Source organism: Nyctibius grandis, chromosome 23 (assembly GCF_013368605.1).
Source record: "Nyctibius grandis isolate bNycGra1 chromosome 23, bNycGra1.pri, whole genome shotgun sequence".
In the NCBI taxonomy this organism is placed as follows: Eukaryota; Metazoa; Chordata; class Aves; order Nyctibiiformes; family Nyctibiidae; genus Nyctibius; species Nyctibius grandis.
In genome coordinates, this window is record NC_090680.1 from 896,292 (window position 1) to 916,004 (window position 19,713).

The 19,713-nt window shown below is 38.9% G+C and overlaps 1 protein-coding gene across 2 annotated transcripts in view; it reads right to left on the reverse strand.

Moving 5' to 3' along the window:
• Window positions 1-19,713, reverse strand: part of STXBP5L (syntaxin binding protein 5L) — a 116,881-nt gene that overhangs the window by 49,519 nt on the left and 47,649 nt on the right. For both annotated transcript variants that reach the window (XM_068417410.1, XM_068417409.1), the window contains exons 6-11: window positions 16,283-16,346; window positions 10,310-10,393; window positions 3,754-3,877; window positions 2,169-2,247; window positions 1,859-2,013; window positions 169-241 (exon numbers count right to left, since the gene is read on the reverse strand). In XM_068417410.1, coding sequence (XP_068273511.1) covers window positions 169-241; window positions 1,859-2,013; window positions 2,169-2,247; window positions 3,754-3,877; window positions 10,310-10,393; window positions 16,283-16,346 — 579 coding nt within the window. The remainder of the gene's footprint in view (window positions 1-168; window positions 242-1,858; window positions 2,014-2,168; window positions 2,248-3,753; window positions 3,878-10,309; window positions 10,394-16,282; window positions 16,347-19,713) is intronic.

A 19,713-nucleotide genomic window follows, 5' to 3' on the forward strand; every position in this document is an offset into this window, starting at 1 on the left:
GCTGATCTTAGCTCTTAAGGTGGAGGTAAACATATAGAGTGAATTATTATCAAAAGTGTATGATTTTGGATAGTAAAATGACATAGCATGAAAACATTTAGATTTTTTATCATCATTTCCTGGACAGTTAAGATATACAAACAGCTTCATATAAGACTTGATACTTACTTGCTTTGTGTCAGGTCAACAACAATGAGGTCTTTTTCCAAAAGCACAACTACAGCATAGGGTTCTTGGAATTCTGTAAGCAAGGAATCAAGTATAACAGACATGGAGTTCTCCTACTAGTCATTTTAAACAAGCAAGTCATATTTATGTTCTCTAAACATTCACAGTATATTAAACAAAAGTTCTGAGGTGCAAATCCTAGACTTATCCACAAACTAGACATAGCTGCAAAGTAGGGCCAGGCAGGAACTGAGAAATGACTTTTGGGCAGAATTGCTGATCAACATACATAGCAGAAATAGAATTGGCATATTATAGCATGCCAGCACGATGGTATATTGAAAGTAAAGAAACAGAATATGAATAAGTTGTGTGTATCACTGCATTGCTGAATCCAATTATTATACAGAAAATGTATTTTTGCTGTCCAGTAGTAATACTTCTACTGTGTACAACGGTTCTTCAAAAACAGATTGTGAACAGCTGGTCCAGTCCACTTGATGATACGCAATGCCCTCATTTCCAAAGCGATTCCAAAGGAATATTCTAAAGGAATCCTGTAGGTCTGCTGTGCTCAATTTAGATACTGATACGCTCCTTCCTCCCGTACACTCTTTAAGAGATTATATAGTTTGGTTTTTTATTTAATGCTTTTTTCATTTATCAAAAGAACCAATTAAAATGACAAATAAATGCTTCCCTTGATACACAGGGTGCATTAGATTACATAGCATAAATGTTATTTTAAAAAATATAAATGTGAAATTACGACTCTCTTTTCAACAGCAGCAAACCATTCCAGTATGTGCAAGCTCAGAGTACGCTCTTCAGATGGCTGATGCCAAAAGACTGAGTGAATTGACAGCAACTGATTACCTTCCTTTCAGGCCAGCTACAAATGCACATTATTTGTGGCCTGTTTTTATATAAGGCTATGAATAACACAGGTTAATCCAAAATTTTTTAAAATTAGTGTGTGAACAGGGGAAGGGGCTACAAAATCTTAGTACTGGGAAGTGTCACTGTATTTGACACAGTTATATGAAGACCCAAAATAACTTTGATTACTGAAAATTAAATTTTTGCATGACATTGAAACAAATACACACTTTATCTTTAGCAAGTGTTTTTAATGTGAATTTGATTTAGCTACATATAAAAGATTTATTTTACTTTTCTGTTTGAGGGCTTAAAATGCTAAACTTAGTTTCTTTTTGACTTACAGCTTTTCTTAATTTACTTTTTGGAGTTTTATGTGAATGTACTTCAGAACATGCCAGCCCCACAATATGCAGCAAAGCACTTTTAACAGTTCAATTCAGGCTGAAGTGTAAGAACTTTTTTGCAGATAAGTGATAGTTTAATCTTCAATAATTTAGCAATCTGTAGATTTTCAACCTCATGAAAAATGTCAGAAATATAAGCACATATGTTTGATTACTAGCAATACTTCCTCACACTAGCCCATGTGTTTTAAGCTTATATCTGTAGATTTCTGCATGCATTACTGTCCACTCATTACTTGCTTCCTATATTGAGAATGCAAACAAGTTCCAGTTACTTTCAGCGATGAGGTTTTCTTGAGATGGAGATAACTGTGAGAATGGAAACCTCTACCATGGAATTAAGGTATGAGAGAAGATCTCTTAATTTATATTTTCCATAACTGTGTTTTGCTTAATAAACTCACCATTTGGATATGGGGTTTCACAAAGAGTTAAAAAATCAACTATAGGGTGATCCATTTCAAGAACTGTAATTGCTTTCCCATGCATGATTGTTAAACTTGGTCTTCGACAAGCCTTATCATATGACAATCCACCAGAAAATATCACAAATGGTTCACTGTATTAAAAAAACCCAACATAGTAATTATAAGTTTACATAGTACATACAAGTTCCCATTACAGGTTTAGTACCTTTAAATAATAATAAATAGCTTTGCAAAAAGAAAGAGGGAAAGATGTAACATTGAGTTAATTACAGAATTAAAAACATACCTGTTTTTACAGGTCTTGTACTCTACTTTAAGAATTGGTTTACAAGATTCAGGTTTTTTTCCATCTCTTTGAATTTTTCCTAAGGAAAGAAAGAAGATTAAAACTGTATTAAAACATCATGATAATAGAACTACCAAACTAAAACATACACATTGAAGTAACTGTATAAGCAGTGAGAGAATGGAACTTCAAAGCTACAGAAGATGAGTATTAGCTCCTATTTCTGTAAAATATGCATTTGTCTAAATTAATTACATTTATTATGGCTTTATTTTTTTATTGCCACATACATCTAAAGGACCATGGACCACACTTCAAAGACATCTAAAAACCATGCAGATTACTGAGAAGGATGACACTTAACTAATAATTAATGAATTTGACCAAATGTATACTTTTTTCCTGAACACATTATGACCATAAACAGCTTAATTTTTTCCTAAGTCATTCTTAGATTGACTCAATTCCTTTTGTTGACAAAATGTTACATGCTCTGGAGTGTAACTAGTTGAGTGATAAAATTAAATGAAGTGTACAATTGAAATTCACGGGCTCTTGGTTAATTATGGCTTAGTACTTTCTTCCAGTCAGAGAAAGTCACTTGTAAACCAAAAAAATAACAATTTTGGGTTTGTTACTTTGGAAAGCTTATGCTTGCTTTCGACAACGACCTGCTTGGAGGATACAGTGTAGATGGAGCTAGACTGTTCTCAGAGGTGCACAGTGACATGACAGGAGGCAAAGCACTCAAGTTGTAACATGGGAAATTCTGGTTATATATTAGCAAAAAAATTTGTACCATGAGGGTCATTAAATAGTGGAAGACGTTGCCCAGAGAGGTTGTGCAATTTGTTGTTGGAAGTGTTCAAAGTGTCCAGTGCCAACTGGAGTACAATTCTATGACTGAAAATGACTGATGAAATAAAAGGAATGAGGAAATTTAAGAAAATGCTAAAACTTTTCTGGGCTGCATAGATCTTGCCTTTCTCTCCTTCCTCCCTCTCCACCCAGTCAGGCTTCTTGGAAACGTATTGATTTGCAACAGAGTTAATACCTTTTAATATCATTTATAAGAAGCAATGGCATATGAAGTCCTACACATAAAAGATACAGCGATTTCTTAATATGGATCCTTTACATTCTTCATTGCAGTGACTTTGGCAGCCTTGTGCCATCTCTATAACAAACAACGCAGTGCCTTGTACAAAATGTATTACTTCTTGTGAAAATTGCACATATGAGCACATACGTACAAAATATAAAAGAAAGAAATGTGAAAATCCCATAGCCTGAGGGTGTCAAAGACTAGCAGTAGCCTATGAAGATGAATTGGATAAAAGACGACATTAGAGCAATATTAACCAGCAAGAGGTATTTATGACACCAATTAAAAAAAAAAGTTTGATAAAAATTGCTCTCTGATTTTTATAATATTTTGCAGCTACTTTGCAGATTAAAATATTTATGCAAGGAGCAACTCTGGGTCTGGGCTACAATAAAAAAATAAAATAAACATAGATATTAGCAAACAACATGGAGAATATTGTATTGTTTGTTAGTTATAGATTTTAACTATCAAAATTACCATGTGGAATTGTGGTCTGAAATGGTCTGTTAGGACTTTTCAGATTCCATAGGGTCAAGCTGCCATCAGAGTGACTGCACATGAACTGCTTCCCTTCATGATGCCAAGCGACAGAATGAATAGCCTACAGAAATGAAAGAAGAACTTGAGACTGAAACGGATTACAGTGTTTACACTACTGAGATATTAATGTACAACTTTGGATTATAATAATCTAATAGTGTATCGACACTTGGATGGTTCTTGTTTGTCTGAAGTCCATTACCAGCACTTTTTAGTAATCAACGGCTGTAATCTACTGCTAGTCAAGCAAAACAAGTCATTATAAATGCTAACATAACACAAGAATGTAAGAAAGCCCGTTCTGAATCAGACCAAAACTGATGGAATAGGGTATGACAGTAAAAGTGTAAGAACAAGGGACATACAGTGCAACTGTAACATGTCTGTTAGCTCTCCTTAGAAGTATGACATGGGGCAAACGTACAGGGAATTCTGTGTAACGAGTTTTACAGGTAACATACCACATATGCAGCCTTCCCCAGAGAACTATTCAGGAAAAGTAGAAATAGTACTCTGTCCTTGAGTCATTCCCCCCCCATATACTTAAGTTTCAGAGCAAGTACACAGAAATCTGGCATGTTTCATATAAAAACAAAACCACTAAAGAGACGAGGATTGTTTCATCGATATAGGAAATTAACAATGCTGTAAGATACTTTCGGAACAGTGCTTCAGGAAAGAGGAATATTGCACTCCTATGTACACAGTGCAAGTACCACATTATGAATGTTATGTATGCCAAAAAGCAACACTTAATTAATAGACCATTCTTAGTATTTTATGCATAATTAGTGGAACTGACTGAAAATATCCATAATTACATCAAACAAGCTGAAAGGATAATGGTGTAAGTCCTTTATTTTCACTGGTATGTGCCGGAAACTACCAAAAGCCATTTTCTGACAAAGTATTGCTTCATTGTATACCACAGATTCTCACACACTCCCCTCAGAAGCACAAACTCACAGAATTTTCCCTTGAATCCACTTCCCTTCTCTTGCGAAACAGCAAAAAACACAATATGTTTTTATGTAAATGTAAATAAGAGACCTATTTTTGAATGCAGCTTAATAAATTCCCATTTTTGCAACCCAGGAAATGCTAAGGCCTTGCATGCAGTTACAATTGCATATGGCCATTTACCTGATTTATTCAAATCACTTTAAAATCATGCCTGGGTATTCCTAAGTCAGCATGGGAGTTGTTCATATCAATTTTGCTTAAGCTGACAAGAAATAAACCAAAGTGCTACCGGTCACTATTAAAAACTCCCTGTTGGTCTTCCTCTTTTAATAAGTATATTGATTGTTATGGTTGGTCACGGCCCATGGTCTGGAGAGAATATCAGGAGAAACCAATGAAAAGGCTGTGACCCTTTCCCAAAACTTTACTCAGCCCCCGAGGCTGGACAGGAGAGCCACAAATGAGCCTTTGCGTTAAGGTGACTCAGATGTTTTAATGGGAATCTGACATGCCTTGAATATGAACGCTTTGCTAACACACTCGTAAGCTAGTCATGCCAATAAAGACTCAACAAACATAGCTGAACAGTTATTTTCAAATGATATGAGTGTCACTCAAACTTCTACCTACCAGAGGGGGGTTGGCACACAATTCCTTTTAAAGACCCGTAAGATACCAAACTATAACTGAAGCAACAAAAGATAACACAGAAAGATGGTTCATGCAGAGTCCAATGCCATTGCCCTCAGGTGTGAGAACCTTAGATCTGTGGGGAGCGCTGCTCCACACTGAAGGCATGTCTATCCTCATGCATATGACTCTGACATGAGCTCATTCATGCTTGCTATCATGCCAAATTTGAATCTGCTTTTGATGTGTTATCACACATAGAAACATTTCACATGGTTACAGTCGCTAACTGTCTCTGAGCAGGAGCTAGTAACTAGCAGCTGAAAATTGTACCAAGCTGCTTGCTGAAGTGCCTCTCAGCTGCTAGGTGCCACCTGCCAGCACAAACCTCCTGTTGAGTGGAGCTGAGGAGGAATGCTCCTATCACAGACAGCTGGCATGGCCATGGCAGCAACTCAAACTCACCTGTTGGACTTTGCCCCAAAACGGGCAAGAAATACTTAGGATTGCTTTTGAACGTCTCAGCTGAAAGTCATGACTAATACTGGAAGGTGGTACAGAACAAGTCCCTAATTGTCTCTCTGCTAGAATATGTCTAGCATTCTGACCCACTTCTTTAGCATCCACACAAAAAAGGAGCAGTTTTTTGCTTAGAACAGGAGTTCATCACGGTGGGCGACTCATGTGAATGTTCACACAGTGTATGCACATAAAGCGTATCACTCCAGATTACGTTTTTCCTTCTGCAATACCCACAGTGGTTTCATATATATTCCATCTTCTCTCATACTCGGCATGTACTGAAATTAAGCATGCCCAACACCATTTCAGTTCCTTCCCAACCACAAACCTTCTCCACTGAAAAGAACTCATGGGGACTCTAGGACCTCTTAACTGTATTTTGAACAAGCACCATACTCATCTCAGCCTGTTGCTTGAATCTTACCATTACAGCAAGGGCCACATCAGATTTGATACTTCCAAAATGGCATAGTGCTTGATAATGGCAGGGAGATGCCATCTGGCAGATGTTTCTGTGAACTCTGCAGCTTCATTTTGGAGATGTGTCCTAATGAAAGATGATTACTGTGCTTCAGGAAGCTCTGAATGTGCGTTGACACAACCTGTCAAACTTTCAAACAGCCTGCACTCTCTTTTTATACCAATTGATGGAAATTAACTTTTGAAGGAATTTATAAAAGGGCTTGCAAGGAAAGTCTTTTATAGAGGCCATCATATAGGAGCATTGACTGAAAGGGCCTGAATAGCTCATACATATCACTACTGAGAAGATGACGATCATCATCACACAAAGAAACTATTTTGCAGACCTTGAAGAGCAGACACAAGATTCTTTAGCAGTAGGTTCATGCTCCACTCTAGCACCAGGTATTTCACAAGCAAGAACATTTTAGTCTCTTGAGAAGCTTTGACACTGTAGAGAAGAAGACAGAGAAACTCCGTGTGTCAGGAGTTGATGAACTGAGGCAGCCTCTAACCGGTCATCGGGGCTAAAAGAGAGACAGGACTACTTTTAGCTCCAGTGAGTAAACCATAAGTATCAGGGAGAAGCTTTAAAGGGAAGATACAGGCTTACAAGAACACCAAGCAGAGAAGCTCCAGACAATGCAACTTGTACGGCTTTTTCTATCCTTGGTGAGAACCTCTCTCATTGTGAATTGAGCAGACGTGTTTTTCCCAGCTTTCAAGACATGAAGTACGGCACGACAAAGATGGAGTAAGAAATGCAGCTGTAAATGCTGCAGTTGCAGGTCTGCGAACAGAGGGCAGAGTCTTCAGCTTCACCACTTACAAGCTATGGGATTGTCTCAGTGAGCTGTTTATTCTAGGAGCAATGTGTCCATGACATTAATCTGGATGGCAAGGAAAATGGAAGGGCCTACTTCTGAGAGTATTGGACAGATCCTGCTAATACTGTAGGAAACAACTCACCTCCCTGTCATAAGATTACCCATATTCTGAGGAGATGTCTGCCACACGTCTTGTATCCATCTCTGCAAGTCTCACGTGATGTGAAGCATCACACTGGTATGAAAATGCCATGCAGCCTAGAAAGGATAGGCAAGATTTCACAGTGGTGACGTCCAAGCAGACTGAGAACCATTACCTCTCAATGACCCTTTTGTTAGTCAACTGTTCAAGCGTGCAAATATAGAGACCTATTCCATCTGACCTGTGTGTCCACTACTTCTAAACTTCAATTAAAAAAACAGCACTCAACATAGTGAAAAAATTGAATGGAAGAGACCTTTTAATAATGGTTCTCACTGACAATGAAATGCTTGCATTTCTTCATTTCTTGTGGCTGTATGAAAAGAAATATCTTTTAAATTAATGATATATGAAACTATTCCTCTCTATAACAATTGAATATTAGCAGATAGAGTCCCTATCTTGAACTTAAAAAGGAAGAATATTCAGATTTGTAGATAGACAGTCAGTTACCAGCCTCCTTTCCTCTTCTGCATCAAAAAAATATCTGCTGGTAACTTCTCAATCCTGTGCTGCACAGTGAGAGGTTCTATGGATCTGAATAACAACAGAGAGCCTCCTTCTCAACAGCTGGTCTGGGGACACTGAAATCCAGTGCCATGAAGGGTAACACGGGAGAAATCCAGTTGAGGCTTGATTCTGTGAAAGGATGAGTATTAGGATGGAGTCTTGAGAGTGCTGACATTTAGTTTGAGTGACATTACCAAGCTGGACACCTATCTGAAGAAGATTACAAAGAATAAAGAGCTTGCCTTGGTAATGAACACTCACAGTCCATCAAAGACAAGAAAATAAGCTGTTTCTCACAGTACACACAAAGTGCCCCTTAATGGAGAAGCCTGGTGCCAGGGTCATTTCTGATACTAAACAGAAGTATCTCCTCCACTGATAAACCAGAAAAGATCATGTCATCTGATGACCCTTAAAGATGCCAGAAGCGGTAATGGTGAGTTAGATGGGATTTCCAGTTCTTTCACCATCAGATAGGGTTTAGTTTCAAAACTGATGCTAAAGAAAGAAGAATGAGAGTAAGAAAAATGAGGCTGGATTAATTTCATTCAGACCCCATTCAAAGAGGCACTTCGGTACTCAGTGAAGACAGAGAACATTTGCAGCAATTTATCTGAGACCTCACAGATACCCTGCAATTGCAACTGGCTGGCTCAGCACCGTAACAGTGGTACCAAAAGATTGGTCAGACGTCCTGGGCCACAGAGGCCTTGTATCACTCCAGATAGAATGGTGAAGGGGAGCAGGAACAGTGTTCTCTGGACCGTGATCTTCGGTGACCAATCTGTAAGAAGAAGTTTAGGTTTGAAAACTTGGGTTGGTGCCAAATACCAAGTGGCACACGCCAAATTAATCATTTGTGACTCACAAAAGCTGTATAACCCAGGATTTAAAAAGGAACCCTTTTCAGGGGCTTCCTAAGGGAATCCTAGCAGATCTGGAACATTATCAGTCTGGAGCCTGAAAGTCTGGAATAAAGTACAATGGTTAGTCACACAACCCTTTTAAAGACAAAAGAAGAATCTTGCAACTATTTCAGTAGACGATAGCAAGCCATCACAAGCTGCACAAAGTGGAGTAATGAGACAGCAAGTAACCACTGAGGAGGAAAGCACATGACTGAGAAAAAGGCCAAAAAAAGTTCCTGAGGACAGTACTGAAAAATGTGGAACAACTAAATTGTATGAGAAATTTTCAACACCCAACCACTCTGTCTAAACAAGCAAATAAAAATAAGGGAAATGGTATCATGAAGACCCTGTTTTATGTAGTCTCATTCTGAGCACAAGAGAGGAGAGTGAGTGAACAGACCCCATCCCCAGGAGACCTGTAAAAGGAAGAAGTTGTCCAGCCTTAAGCAATAGAACAGGTGCAATGTCACAAGTGTATGCACAGGCAGATTGTCACGTAGAGACAATTTAGTGTGCGTGTCTTGAGGCTTAAGTGCTGTCCTCTTTAAACACGGAATTACTCTGTCCTTTAGAACATTTGCTATGCGGATGCTCAGAATCCTAACCTTGAAGCTCAGTGTTAATGTGTCTGTGAAAACAGGCCTGAAAAAGTGCAGGATTCGGATATATCCAGATTACTTTTTACAGTGGAAATAAATGTGCATGCTCCTTACATGTAATAAGGTGTCAAGACAAGGAAGGAAAGAGAACTACAGGAAACCAATTACTGCCTGGATCACTTTAAAGAAAATGTCCTTTTTTACCTTCAATTGTAGTTGCATTCGCATTCATCCATGGTGAACTTTGCAGAAGGGCTGGCAGAACAAAGCATGTTTTTCCCTAGGGCTAGTACTAAAATCATAACAACTAGGAATATATCTATTTTTGAAACAACCTGTTTATTGATACAAGAACTTCGTCTGTGTTTGATACCATCTGCTTACAAATGGCAAGAGACAATTGTCTGATAAAACTATGAGAATACAATTTTGAAAACCTTTTAATCAGGTGGATTAAAAGTACCTTGAGTATTAGGTAATACCAATAGCCCTACAAAATAATTTGTCTTTCATTCTAATTAATGTTTTAGTAATACTCAGTAAAGTTAATTACATAATTCCTAATGTAGCTATATCTCAGGTCAGCTCATTACTACACTCTGCTCAACTGAGGATCGTCACACAGAAGCTGATGAACTTGTCAGAATCCAGGGGAAGAGACTCTGTGTCGTAGTACACTCACAAGAGCCGAATGCATTAGAACTACAGATTTCAGGGTTTGATTTCTACTCTCAATAACTTGTTCAAAAGCATAGCACAAACTCTTTCCAGAACAAGCAATGCCTTAAGATAAATATCCATCTGTTTGATAAGACATACAACAAACTGCTGAATAACAGGTTTTCTGAATTAATGGAAACTGCTTACCTCATCATAATAAGCTCTCAGATCAGCTCTTTTAGATCGTAAGTCCCAGAACACTACAGTCCCATTTTCATAGCCTATCAATAGCTGGAGAGGGGAAACAAACACAATTATACTTTCAGATTCAAAAGGTATATACAAATATTTAAGAGCTTCATGGCTTTAAGAGATTTTTTAAAAATAAATAAGCGCTATAAAAAGAAACACCAAACTGATGTGCAAGATTGTAGTTTGCACTACATGTATTACCCAGCTTTCAAATTATCTTTCAGTATAAACTACTTCTCATTAATGACAACTTAAGTTCTAATATGGAGAAAAAAATATGATTTACACTCCTTTTTTTCTTGCTTTTTTTTTTTTTTTTTTTTTTCTGCAAGATTATGTGCCTGGACAGTCTTCACAATTGTGTATCTTCTGAGAAAATCACACCGTAGCATGTTCCTCTCAGCTCTTACCCTCCTTGCCCTTGATTGGAGGGAAAACTGACACCTGAGGGATCACTTACATAACTTCAAACCAAAGGGTCACCAGACTAAACTCCCATTCAGCTACATATATTCCTTTAATTTCTGCTTTCTACTGCTTTAAAGCATTTTTAAGAACTGCCCTTAAAGAGAATAAATTGCCTGAGAGAATTTATTGAAAATAAATTAACTGATATGCCAAGTTTTACTTCTTCTAGAACTAGTATGTAATATCACCACGCACACCTGAGAAAACCAGCAAAGAAGATTTGTCAAAAGGTGAAAGAGAAAAAAATTATGCTCAGGAGAAAACTAAGAATGAACACAATCCTTTCTCCTTGTCTGTACAGAAAAGAACTGAATTATTGATCTGGTACTGTACTGAGTACTGTTCATTTGAACACAATTAATTTCAGATCTTATGGAAGATGTGAAGTCTGGCCTACTTAGGTGTCCTGGAAATTGCTTCCCATAGAGCCCATCTTCCTAAGAATGTGTCCTGGACATGAAGACTGGGAATGCCCAAACTGGCAAACTCACACATTTCTGCTATGGAATATTTTATACAACTGGCAGTGATAACTGCATTTGTTCTTTGTCCATAAACACATGGATCACAGAATTCAGGCAAGAATTTACAGTTTCTATATTAAGAATTTGAGCAGAAGAATGACAAGACTATCTCTTAGTCTAGGAAATCTTACCAGCATCTTTGTTGTCACTCACTTTAGCTTGCATAAGCCATAAAAATGAAGCTTGGCTGGACTGCTAAACAAAACATCACTTTGTTTCCAAGTTACATACAATTGATACATCAATACTGCTATAAAAGGGTCTGGAAATACTCTCAGTCCTTCTAGAGATGATTCTTTACGTTGCCAGGAGAATATTCATTATGTGTAGAAGTATTACCTACTCTGGGAATGATTTATAGTGAATATATTTAATATCTGAATATCAACAATACCTGATTACTTAATAATTCTGCTCCTGAAAAAAAATCAGACTCTCCTGGAGAAATTCCAGAATATTTATCATTTTTCTCTGGACAGTTCCATATGGGATTCTGTGGTAGAGTAAATGGGAAAGGACATCCTGTTCAGAAAGCATGCAGCTAACCGACAGCACTCGTGTCAGGATGCCATATGGTATTCTGGGATAACAGACTGCCATGAGAGAGCGAACAAAGAAGGGTCTTACTGCGACTGCTTTCGCTGTTAGTGCAGTGATCCTAAATGAAGACAATTGTATATCCTGGAGTTCGTGATCCACATAGCATTTGAGTTGAGTAATGCTACACAACTTGTGGTTCCCACCATCCTTTTCGTATTAACTCTAAGAAATAGTATTTTAATCAATACGTTACAGAGTTTGAGTGCCTTCCTTATTGTCATCACAACAAGCTGCTGCACCAGTGCATTACAGCTGGGTACCAAACCAGTTGAGTTCAGTTTGTATCTAACAGTATTCTTTTCACATCAGCTTTTGCACAAATATATCCAGGAAACTGAAGGAACAGAAAAGCATTTAGTATGTGACCCTGTTTCTTAATAGGCCTTTTTCCCTGGTGAAGCAGGCTTGTCTTTTGATTTTTATCACTCTCTTTTGCAAAGATATCATGCTCCAGGTTTAATACCTCCTATCAGAGACAGCATTTCACCTGATCTATTGCTGAAATGCTTAATGCACAACAGCACTACAGAATTGCAGGATACAAAGTGCTGTGATTTCAGGGAAGAAGTTGAAAGATAAACAGATTTGCTGCATAGCCAGGAACGTCTTTCTCTTTGCTCAGATTGTAGCCATGTTGCTTAACTACTAATACTGTGGTGTGACACTGAAGTCAGAATTTTATCTGGGTGAACATGATTTCATTGCCAGTATATTTGTGATGCTCTGAGCTCTGACCTGTCTGAACCATAGGAAACTCAAACATTCCCACTTCTCTTGGCCATGGTGAGCACTTGAGAGATCTATAAGACACACTCCATGTCTGTAATAGAGGTAAAAAATAAAACACCCATAAATGCTGTTGGAGGGGAAAACACAGTCAAAGAAGAAAAATATGTGTAAACATGTGTAAAAAGAGTCCAGGAAGGAAAAAAACAAAGATTTCTCTTTAGCTTGTGTATCCTGGCACCTTGTATAATTACTCATGCTTAATTAGGTTAAGAAACATCCAGAAGGCTGGACAGAATTTGAAGGAGGGAGGAGTCCTGGCAAGATCTTCCTTGTCTAGTGGAGTTGCTCCACATTTTGACTTAAACCCTTCTTCATGAAATGCTTTTGATGATGGTGTTTTAGGGAGATTTCTCCTTTACAATCAACTAACTGCATCCTGGTACATGCCAGCCAGCCTCTTCCTTGTCCTGGTAGCACAAAACAGCTGGGAGAAAAAAACCAAGCCTGCCAAATGCACAGTGTATTTAGGTGTTATTAGATCTCAGAACACAGACTCAGAGATAGGAAGTTTAGTCCACCAGCTAATAGTTAATAACATTAAACCTTTTCCTATTAAGCTTTATTCAGTTGCTGGGAAACTGCAGATCATTGAAGTTAATGTCTTCTCCTGTGTCAGCAAGAAAAATCATGTTTGCTACAGATCAGCCACTTACAAACGTCTGTGGACTTCAGTCTGTTCCTAATGTACACTTAATCATTGATTTGGCAGACACAGTTATATTTCACGAACTTAATCACTAGGTCCCCAAATTATTCTTAAGTGACACATTAAATGCCCAAATTCTCTTTGTCATCTGTCTCCCAGCCACAGCTTGCTAAATTCATAAAAGAGACTGTCTCCAAAGTCTGCCTTGATAGTTTGCCTGGAGGGCACTCTGGAAAAATTCTGAATGGCAGAAGTCTTCTGGAATTGCATCCACTCTTTTGGCACAGCCAAACTGGTCATCAGTCACTGATACAACTGTAACTTTTAGGAATTCAAAGAATTTTTAAAAGATGAATACACAGCACACAAATCTCCCTGGCTTTCAAAAAGAGATTTTATGATTGTCCTACATTTGGAAAGGTTCGTCTGTTTTTAGGACTCTCAACCACTCAGCGCCTGTAGGAGAATGCTACTTATTTACTTCAGCGAAACATGCCCACATCTGTCAACAACTCTGTGATACTCCAGAGAAGGATATACCACTGCACCCTTGCACAATACAATACCCTTGTACTTGTAGAGTACAAGAATATCTGTATTTTGAGCAATGATTATGACTGATTCGTACCCACTATTTAATTCCTGAGGCATATGTAAAGAACGCTCATTTGCTGCCCCCCGTGAAGTGACGTGGGGAGTCTGATTTCTCCCACCAAGACCTCTTGGTGGTCTTTGGTTAACCTGAAGCTGAGGAGCTAAGCAGAGTATGGAGGACTATCTTGAAACAGCTCAATTACCTAAGAACAGCTCTACTAAATTAAACAAAAGGTCCACCTATCACAGTATGTCATATTTAAATGGCCAAGAGCAAATACCAAAGAACAATATGTGAGGAGGGCAAGTACTTACCATACTCTCACATATTCTCTCAGCCTAGGTAGTTTTCTCATTCAAAGATAACCAGCTTCTCAACTAGACATGACTCTGGTTAACCTCATCTTTAATAACCTTTTAAGAAAATCCAGCAAACCTCTTTGGTAACCCTCAAACTAATTTCTCTTCTGTTAACTTTTCTAGTCTCCCTTGTGACCAATGGGATCATCGAGTCCAACCTTTGACCTAACACCACTGTGTCAACTAGACCATGGCACTAAGTGCCACATCTAATCTTTTCTTAAACACATCCAGGGATGGTGACTCCACCACCCCCCTGGGCAGCCCATTCCAATGCCTAACAACCCTTTCTGTGAAGAAATTTTTCTTAATGTCCAACCTGAACCTCCCCTGGCGAAGCTTGAGGCCATGTCCTCTAGTCCTGTTTCTAGTTGCCTGGGAGAAGAGGCTGACCCCCACCCCGCTACAACCTCCTTTCAGGTAGCTGTAGAGAGCAATAAGGTTTCCCCTGAGCCTTCTTTTCTCCAGGCTAAACAATCCCAGATCCCTCAGCTGCTCCTCATAGGACATACCCTCTAGACCCTTCACCAGCTTTGTTGCCCTCCTCTGGACTCGCTCCAGCACCTCAATGTCTTTCTCGTAGTGAGGGGCCCAAAACTGAACACAGTATTTGAGGTGCGGCCTCACCAGTGCCGAGTACAGGGGGACAATTACTTCCCTAGTCCTGTTGGTCACACTATTCCTGATACAAGCCAGGATGCTGTTGACCTTCTTGGCCACCTGGGCACACTGCTGGCTCATGTTCAGCTGGCTGTCCACCAACACCCCCAGGTCCTTTTCCACCGGGCTGCTTTCCAACCACTCTTCCCCCAGCCTGTAGCGCTGCATGGGGTTGTTGTGGCCAAAGTGTAGGACCCGGCACTTGGCCTTGTTGAACTTCATGCCATTGGTCTCGGCCCATCTATCCAACCTGTCCAGATCCCTCTGCAGAGCCTTCCTACTCTCAGGCAGATCAACACTCCCACCCAACTTAGTGTCATCCACGAATTTATTGAGGGTGCACTCGATACCCTCATCCAAATCATCAGTAAAGATATTAAACAGGAGTTTAAGGACTAATAATGCAAATTAAATTCAGATGTAGTCATCAGTGTTTTTCTAGGTACCCATACTAATTTCAGCATGATGTCCCCTATGTCAGTATCAGAAATTCAAAGTACTGCTAGTTTCCAATAACCATCAGCTGTCACGTGAGGCATGCTGTCAAACAGACACACCATTTGTAAGATGCAGTCCTTCATAAACACACACTGAAATGCAATTGGCAAAAGTGATCAAAAATTAGGAGATAGTTAAATGCCCCTTCCACAAAGGCAAAACGCTCAAAAATTTAGTAGCAACACACAAATAAAAAAGCTCTAATGAAACTGATATTCTGGCAACCAAATTTCATTTTGGAAAAGCTACCATACAAACAAAGCCAACTCAGATTTTGCCTCCTGATGGTATCAGTCACGACCCTAATGCTCTGACTATATGGTTTGCTTCCACTTGTTGACAGCTCTTCACTATTCTCAACTCTGTTCCCAAACAGCAGCAAGTTCCAAACGTGGGTTACTATCACTACTATTCTTGTATAAGAAGAGACATTATCTTACGAAAACTTACTATAATGCCTTCGCAATAGCATGTTTATCCAAGTAATGAAGTCATGATACAGTTTTTAGTCAATTCTTACTTAAGCAAAACTCAAGTTTATTTAATCAGGAACAATTTTGATTGGCTATAGGTTTCGAAGTACAGTATGTTGTCTGTATCATAGATTTTTACTCATTAAAATTGTACAAAGAGATTTTTTTCTTAAAAACTGTACAATAGTAAAAGTGCCCTCACAAATATATAAAGAAAGCAGATGATAAAATTAGTGAGTAAGCAAAAAGAAAGAGCTATCAAGGCAAATAAAGGCTATGATATGTTGCAATGTTTTATACCATCAGTTGTACTCACTTTTCCCTCATCTCTTGGGCTGTCACTTAAATGTACAACTGGCCCAGGGTGAGTCTTTGTGGATCTGCAAGACAAAAATCAGTTCAAATCTGTGAATGTTTTTTGTATGAAGAGCTAGATGCTTACCTTAATTTCTAGGTGTGTTAACACGTACCTCCAATGGTTTAAAAGTCATTCTAAAAAGCCCAACAGGGGAAAATAACTATCTGAAAGTTATCCATACCTTTTCATGTTCTCCTCTATTTCCTTTTTGCTGTTACAGGCAAAAATTCTCCTTTGTTGATGAATCCTTTCTTTGTTTTTCTAAAATCTCACTATTCCTCCTATTACAGTATTTTTTTGTTTTCTCTCATTTCTAAGGCTTTTTTTGCCTTTTCTGCTGTCAACTCCCTCTCCTTCTGCCCTCCCTGCTCACTTGCTTGATTTCAAGACTAACCCACCAAGGAGTTGCAAAGTCTTCACTGGATTCATTTCAAGTACTGGTAACAAGCCTCACCCAGTTCCAATCTCATCAATGACAGGGCTTCAGTAATCTCACCTACCCTGCTCTACCAGGTAGCTTCTTAGCACTACTGTGGTGTGTTTTCAGAAATGGAGCATCTTGCCTTTGTCTATTCTGTAAAGCCTTATGACATCTTCAGACCAGCTAATACAGTTACACCCACAATGCATGTTCAGTGAGGCTCCTCAGCCGTAAGACTCACGCCATGAGTCTTCAAAAGCCTCTATAAAGATTACTTATTGTTCTTGCTGTTCCCTCTCTTTTTGTAACATGTACCAACAACATAGTATGCTATTTAGTACAGGGACTACTGCTTAAGTCTTTGTTGTCCAGCACCTGACAGCAAATGCAAATCACAGGAAACTGAACGGACAGATGAAGATTTTCCAGCTGTCATCTTTTCTGACCAGACCTTTAGGCCCTGGAAGTCATGCAGGGCAAGAAGACAAGCACCAGTCCACAAAGCTTCAGGCTCTTTGAATGCCTGCACAGAACAGGACCTTTCTTCCATCTAGATTCTGGGGTCAGAGCACATGTCCTTTGGAGTTAAGCTTAGGATCTAGACTTGCATGGCTGGTCTTGGTTCACCAAAGGTCACCAGGAAAAGAAAGATGGCAGAGATTTGCAGGGTCCATAAAACTAAGAATTTTTCTGGAAGCCACACCTAAAACTACCTAGGCTCCAAGCTGAAAAAACAATCTTCAAGAGAATTAAAGAAACAAAGCAAAACAAGGTTCTCCAGCCAAACTGCTCAAAAGATTTTCCTAAATTAACAGTGTTCCTCTTCCTTTGGCTCCAATACCGCACTATAGCAGAGCTGGCCTCTTTGTTCTACCAGGTCAGATCCCAAATCAAGGTTGAGAGTGGTATGCAAAAATTCCCAGGTAACTCAAACGTTAAAATATTGTGGAGTAATCCATACCCTCATAGACTCCTCCTTCCCAAAAGGAATATGACATCTTGGACCATTCTAGGCTGCTTTGAACTTTGTTTCTGACATAGGTTCACCTATCTGAACTGGTCAGAGTATGCTAATGGAAAGAAGTAGATCTGCTTGGGGTACATGCTGCCTATGCCATGATGGGCAAGGGAGGAAGGATAAAAATAAGAGAAAAAACTGTGAAGAGAAGAGGCAGCATAAGAAATTTTACTTCTTAGCCAGATAAGAAACACTGACAGATGACAGAAGAGGGAGCAGAGCCAAGCAAACACCAGGCATGACTAAGCTGGAAACAGACAAAATGGTGGAAGGAGCGCACACAGGCTGACAAGGCATACTGGTTCTGGCGGTTATCCCAGCTCATTGAGCCAACCAATACGCAGGCTGGGTTGCTTGGCTATACCAGTATTGGTGCTTGACCAGGAATACTGACAAAATCGGAGGGAGAAAGGGAAAGAGCATACTGTCTTTCTAAGCTAAAGGTTGATCCCATCTAGGCTGCTCTTTGTACCTACTGATTTTAAAAGTCAAGAACAATTTAGATAAATCTGTGCAACCACCGTTTTCGTTTTAAAATATATATGTCATTGCTTACCAAAGTATGTATCCATTTGTCTTTGGGTAGAAGCAGACTCTTACATTTAACTTCAGGTTAATTATACTTTCATTGTCACACAAATGAGTTGTTCCTCTGTAAATGATATAAAACTGTCTTTTACTACCAGTCTTATTTTTATCTTATATTCTTGCAGGGGTGCAGCCTCAGATTTCCATGCTAAGACCTCACCTAAAAGGGGTAACCTTCACTAATACAATACGTTTTCCTACTTCCTCCATTTCTCTCTTGGATCTACTGTAAATGATAGTTGGAGGATCTTGGGATTTATTACATTGTAATAAAATTTCATTTTACTTTTCAGGATGTGAAGATTAAAAAATATAAGCAAATCAGAACATATCCATGGCCCAAAATAAAACTGTTCTCTCAAAAATATCTCTCAGTACAATTCTAAAGGAAAGTCAACTACCATAAGCCCATCCTCATGAACTACACTTAAGAGTTAATAACAATCCCTTTAAAAGCTAATCTAAGTTACATTCTTCCTGTAAGAAAGCAATAGTACTTGAAGAGACATCATAGCTTGTTATTATCTTATGCCATATTCCAGAGAGAGTTCAAATTACTTTACTGAGAAAAGACACCTAGTTTCAACTTCAGCAGCGCTACAGCACCTGGTAAAGGTGGCTGCTGTGGCAAACATCACCGTTATCCCCACCAGCCTCTAACTCTAATACAGATAAATGAATCTGGAGACACACGGGATCCCCTGTCTACCTGTATAAGAGAGGCCAGGGTAACTTCCTCCATTCCATATCAAGAAGTACATGATGAGACTGAATGGAGAGGATACAGCCTTCCTAGACTAGCACACCGCTTACAGGGATCAAGGTATAAGATTGATAGAACTAGAAGCAGTAATGGATGAATACCTGTGCTCAACCGTCACCAAAACAGTATATGGCAAACTAGCTTTTTAGAAGAAGAAACTATTACGGTAGCCACGCAGCACCTCCACGTACTTGAGGTGACAAGGCCTATCTGTATTATGTTGTCATTGCCTTTCACAACCTAGGGAAGAAAAATTTCGGAAAATCTAGGTATACTCCTGCACAGGCAAAACAAAGAAGACAGTTAGGAGAGGCTGCTTGTTTACTAAAAGGTTCTAGAGAGGTAGCTTCTTGTACAGCATCTAGCCTATCTCATCACCTCAGTACTGAAGCTTGTTAGTAAGGAGCCCTTATTTCCCACATACTTTTCATTGAAGAGAGGCATCATTCTATTCTGCTCTCATGAAAAATGTCCGTTGTGGCCATTAAAAAAAGACTTATCCAAAAGAATTTTGTAAGAATTAGGATGTGAAACTTGGTGGAAGGCTTCCATGTAATGAAAAACTTTCAGATTTATTGCCATACAGAATAGAAACATCC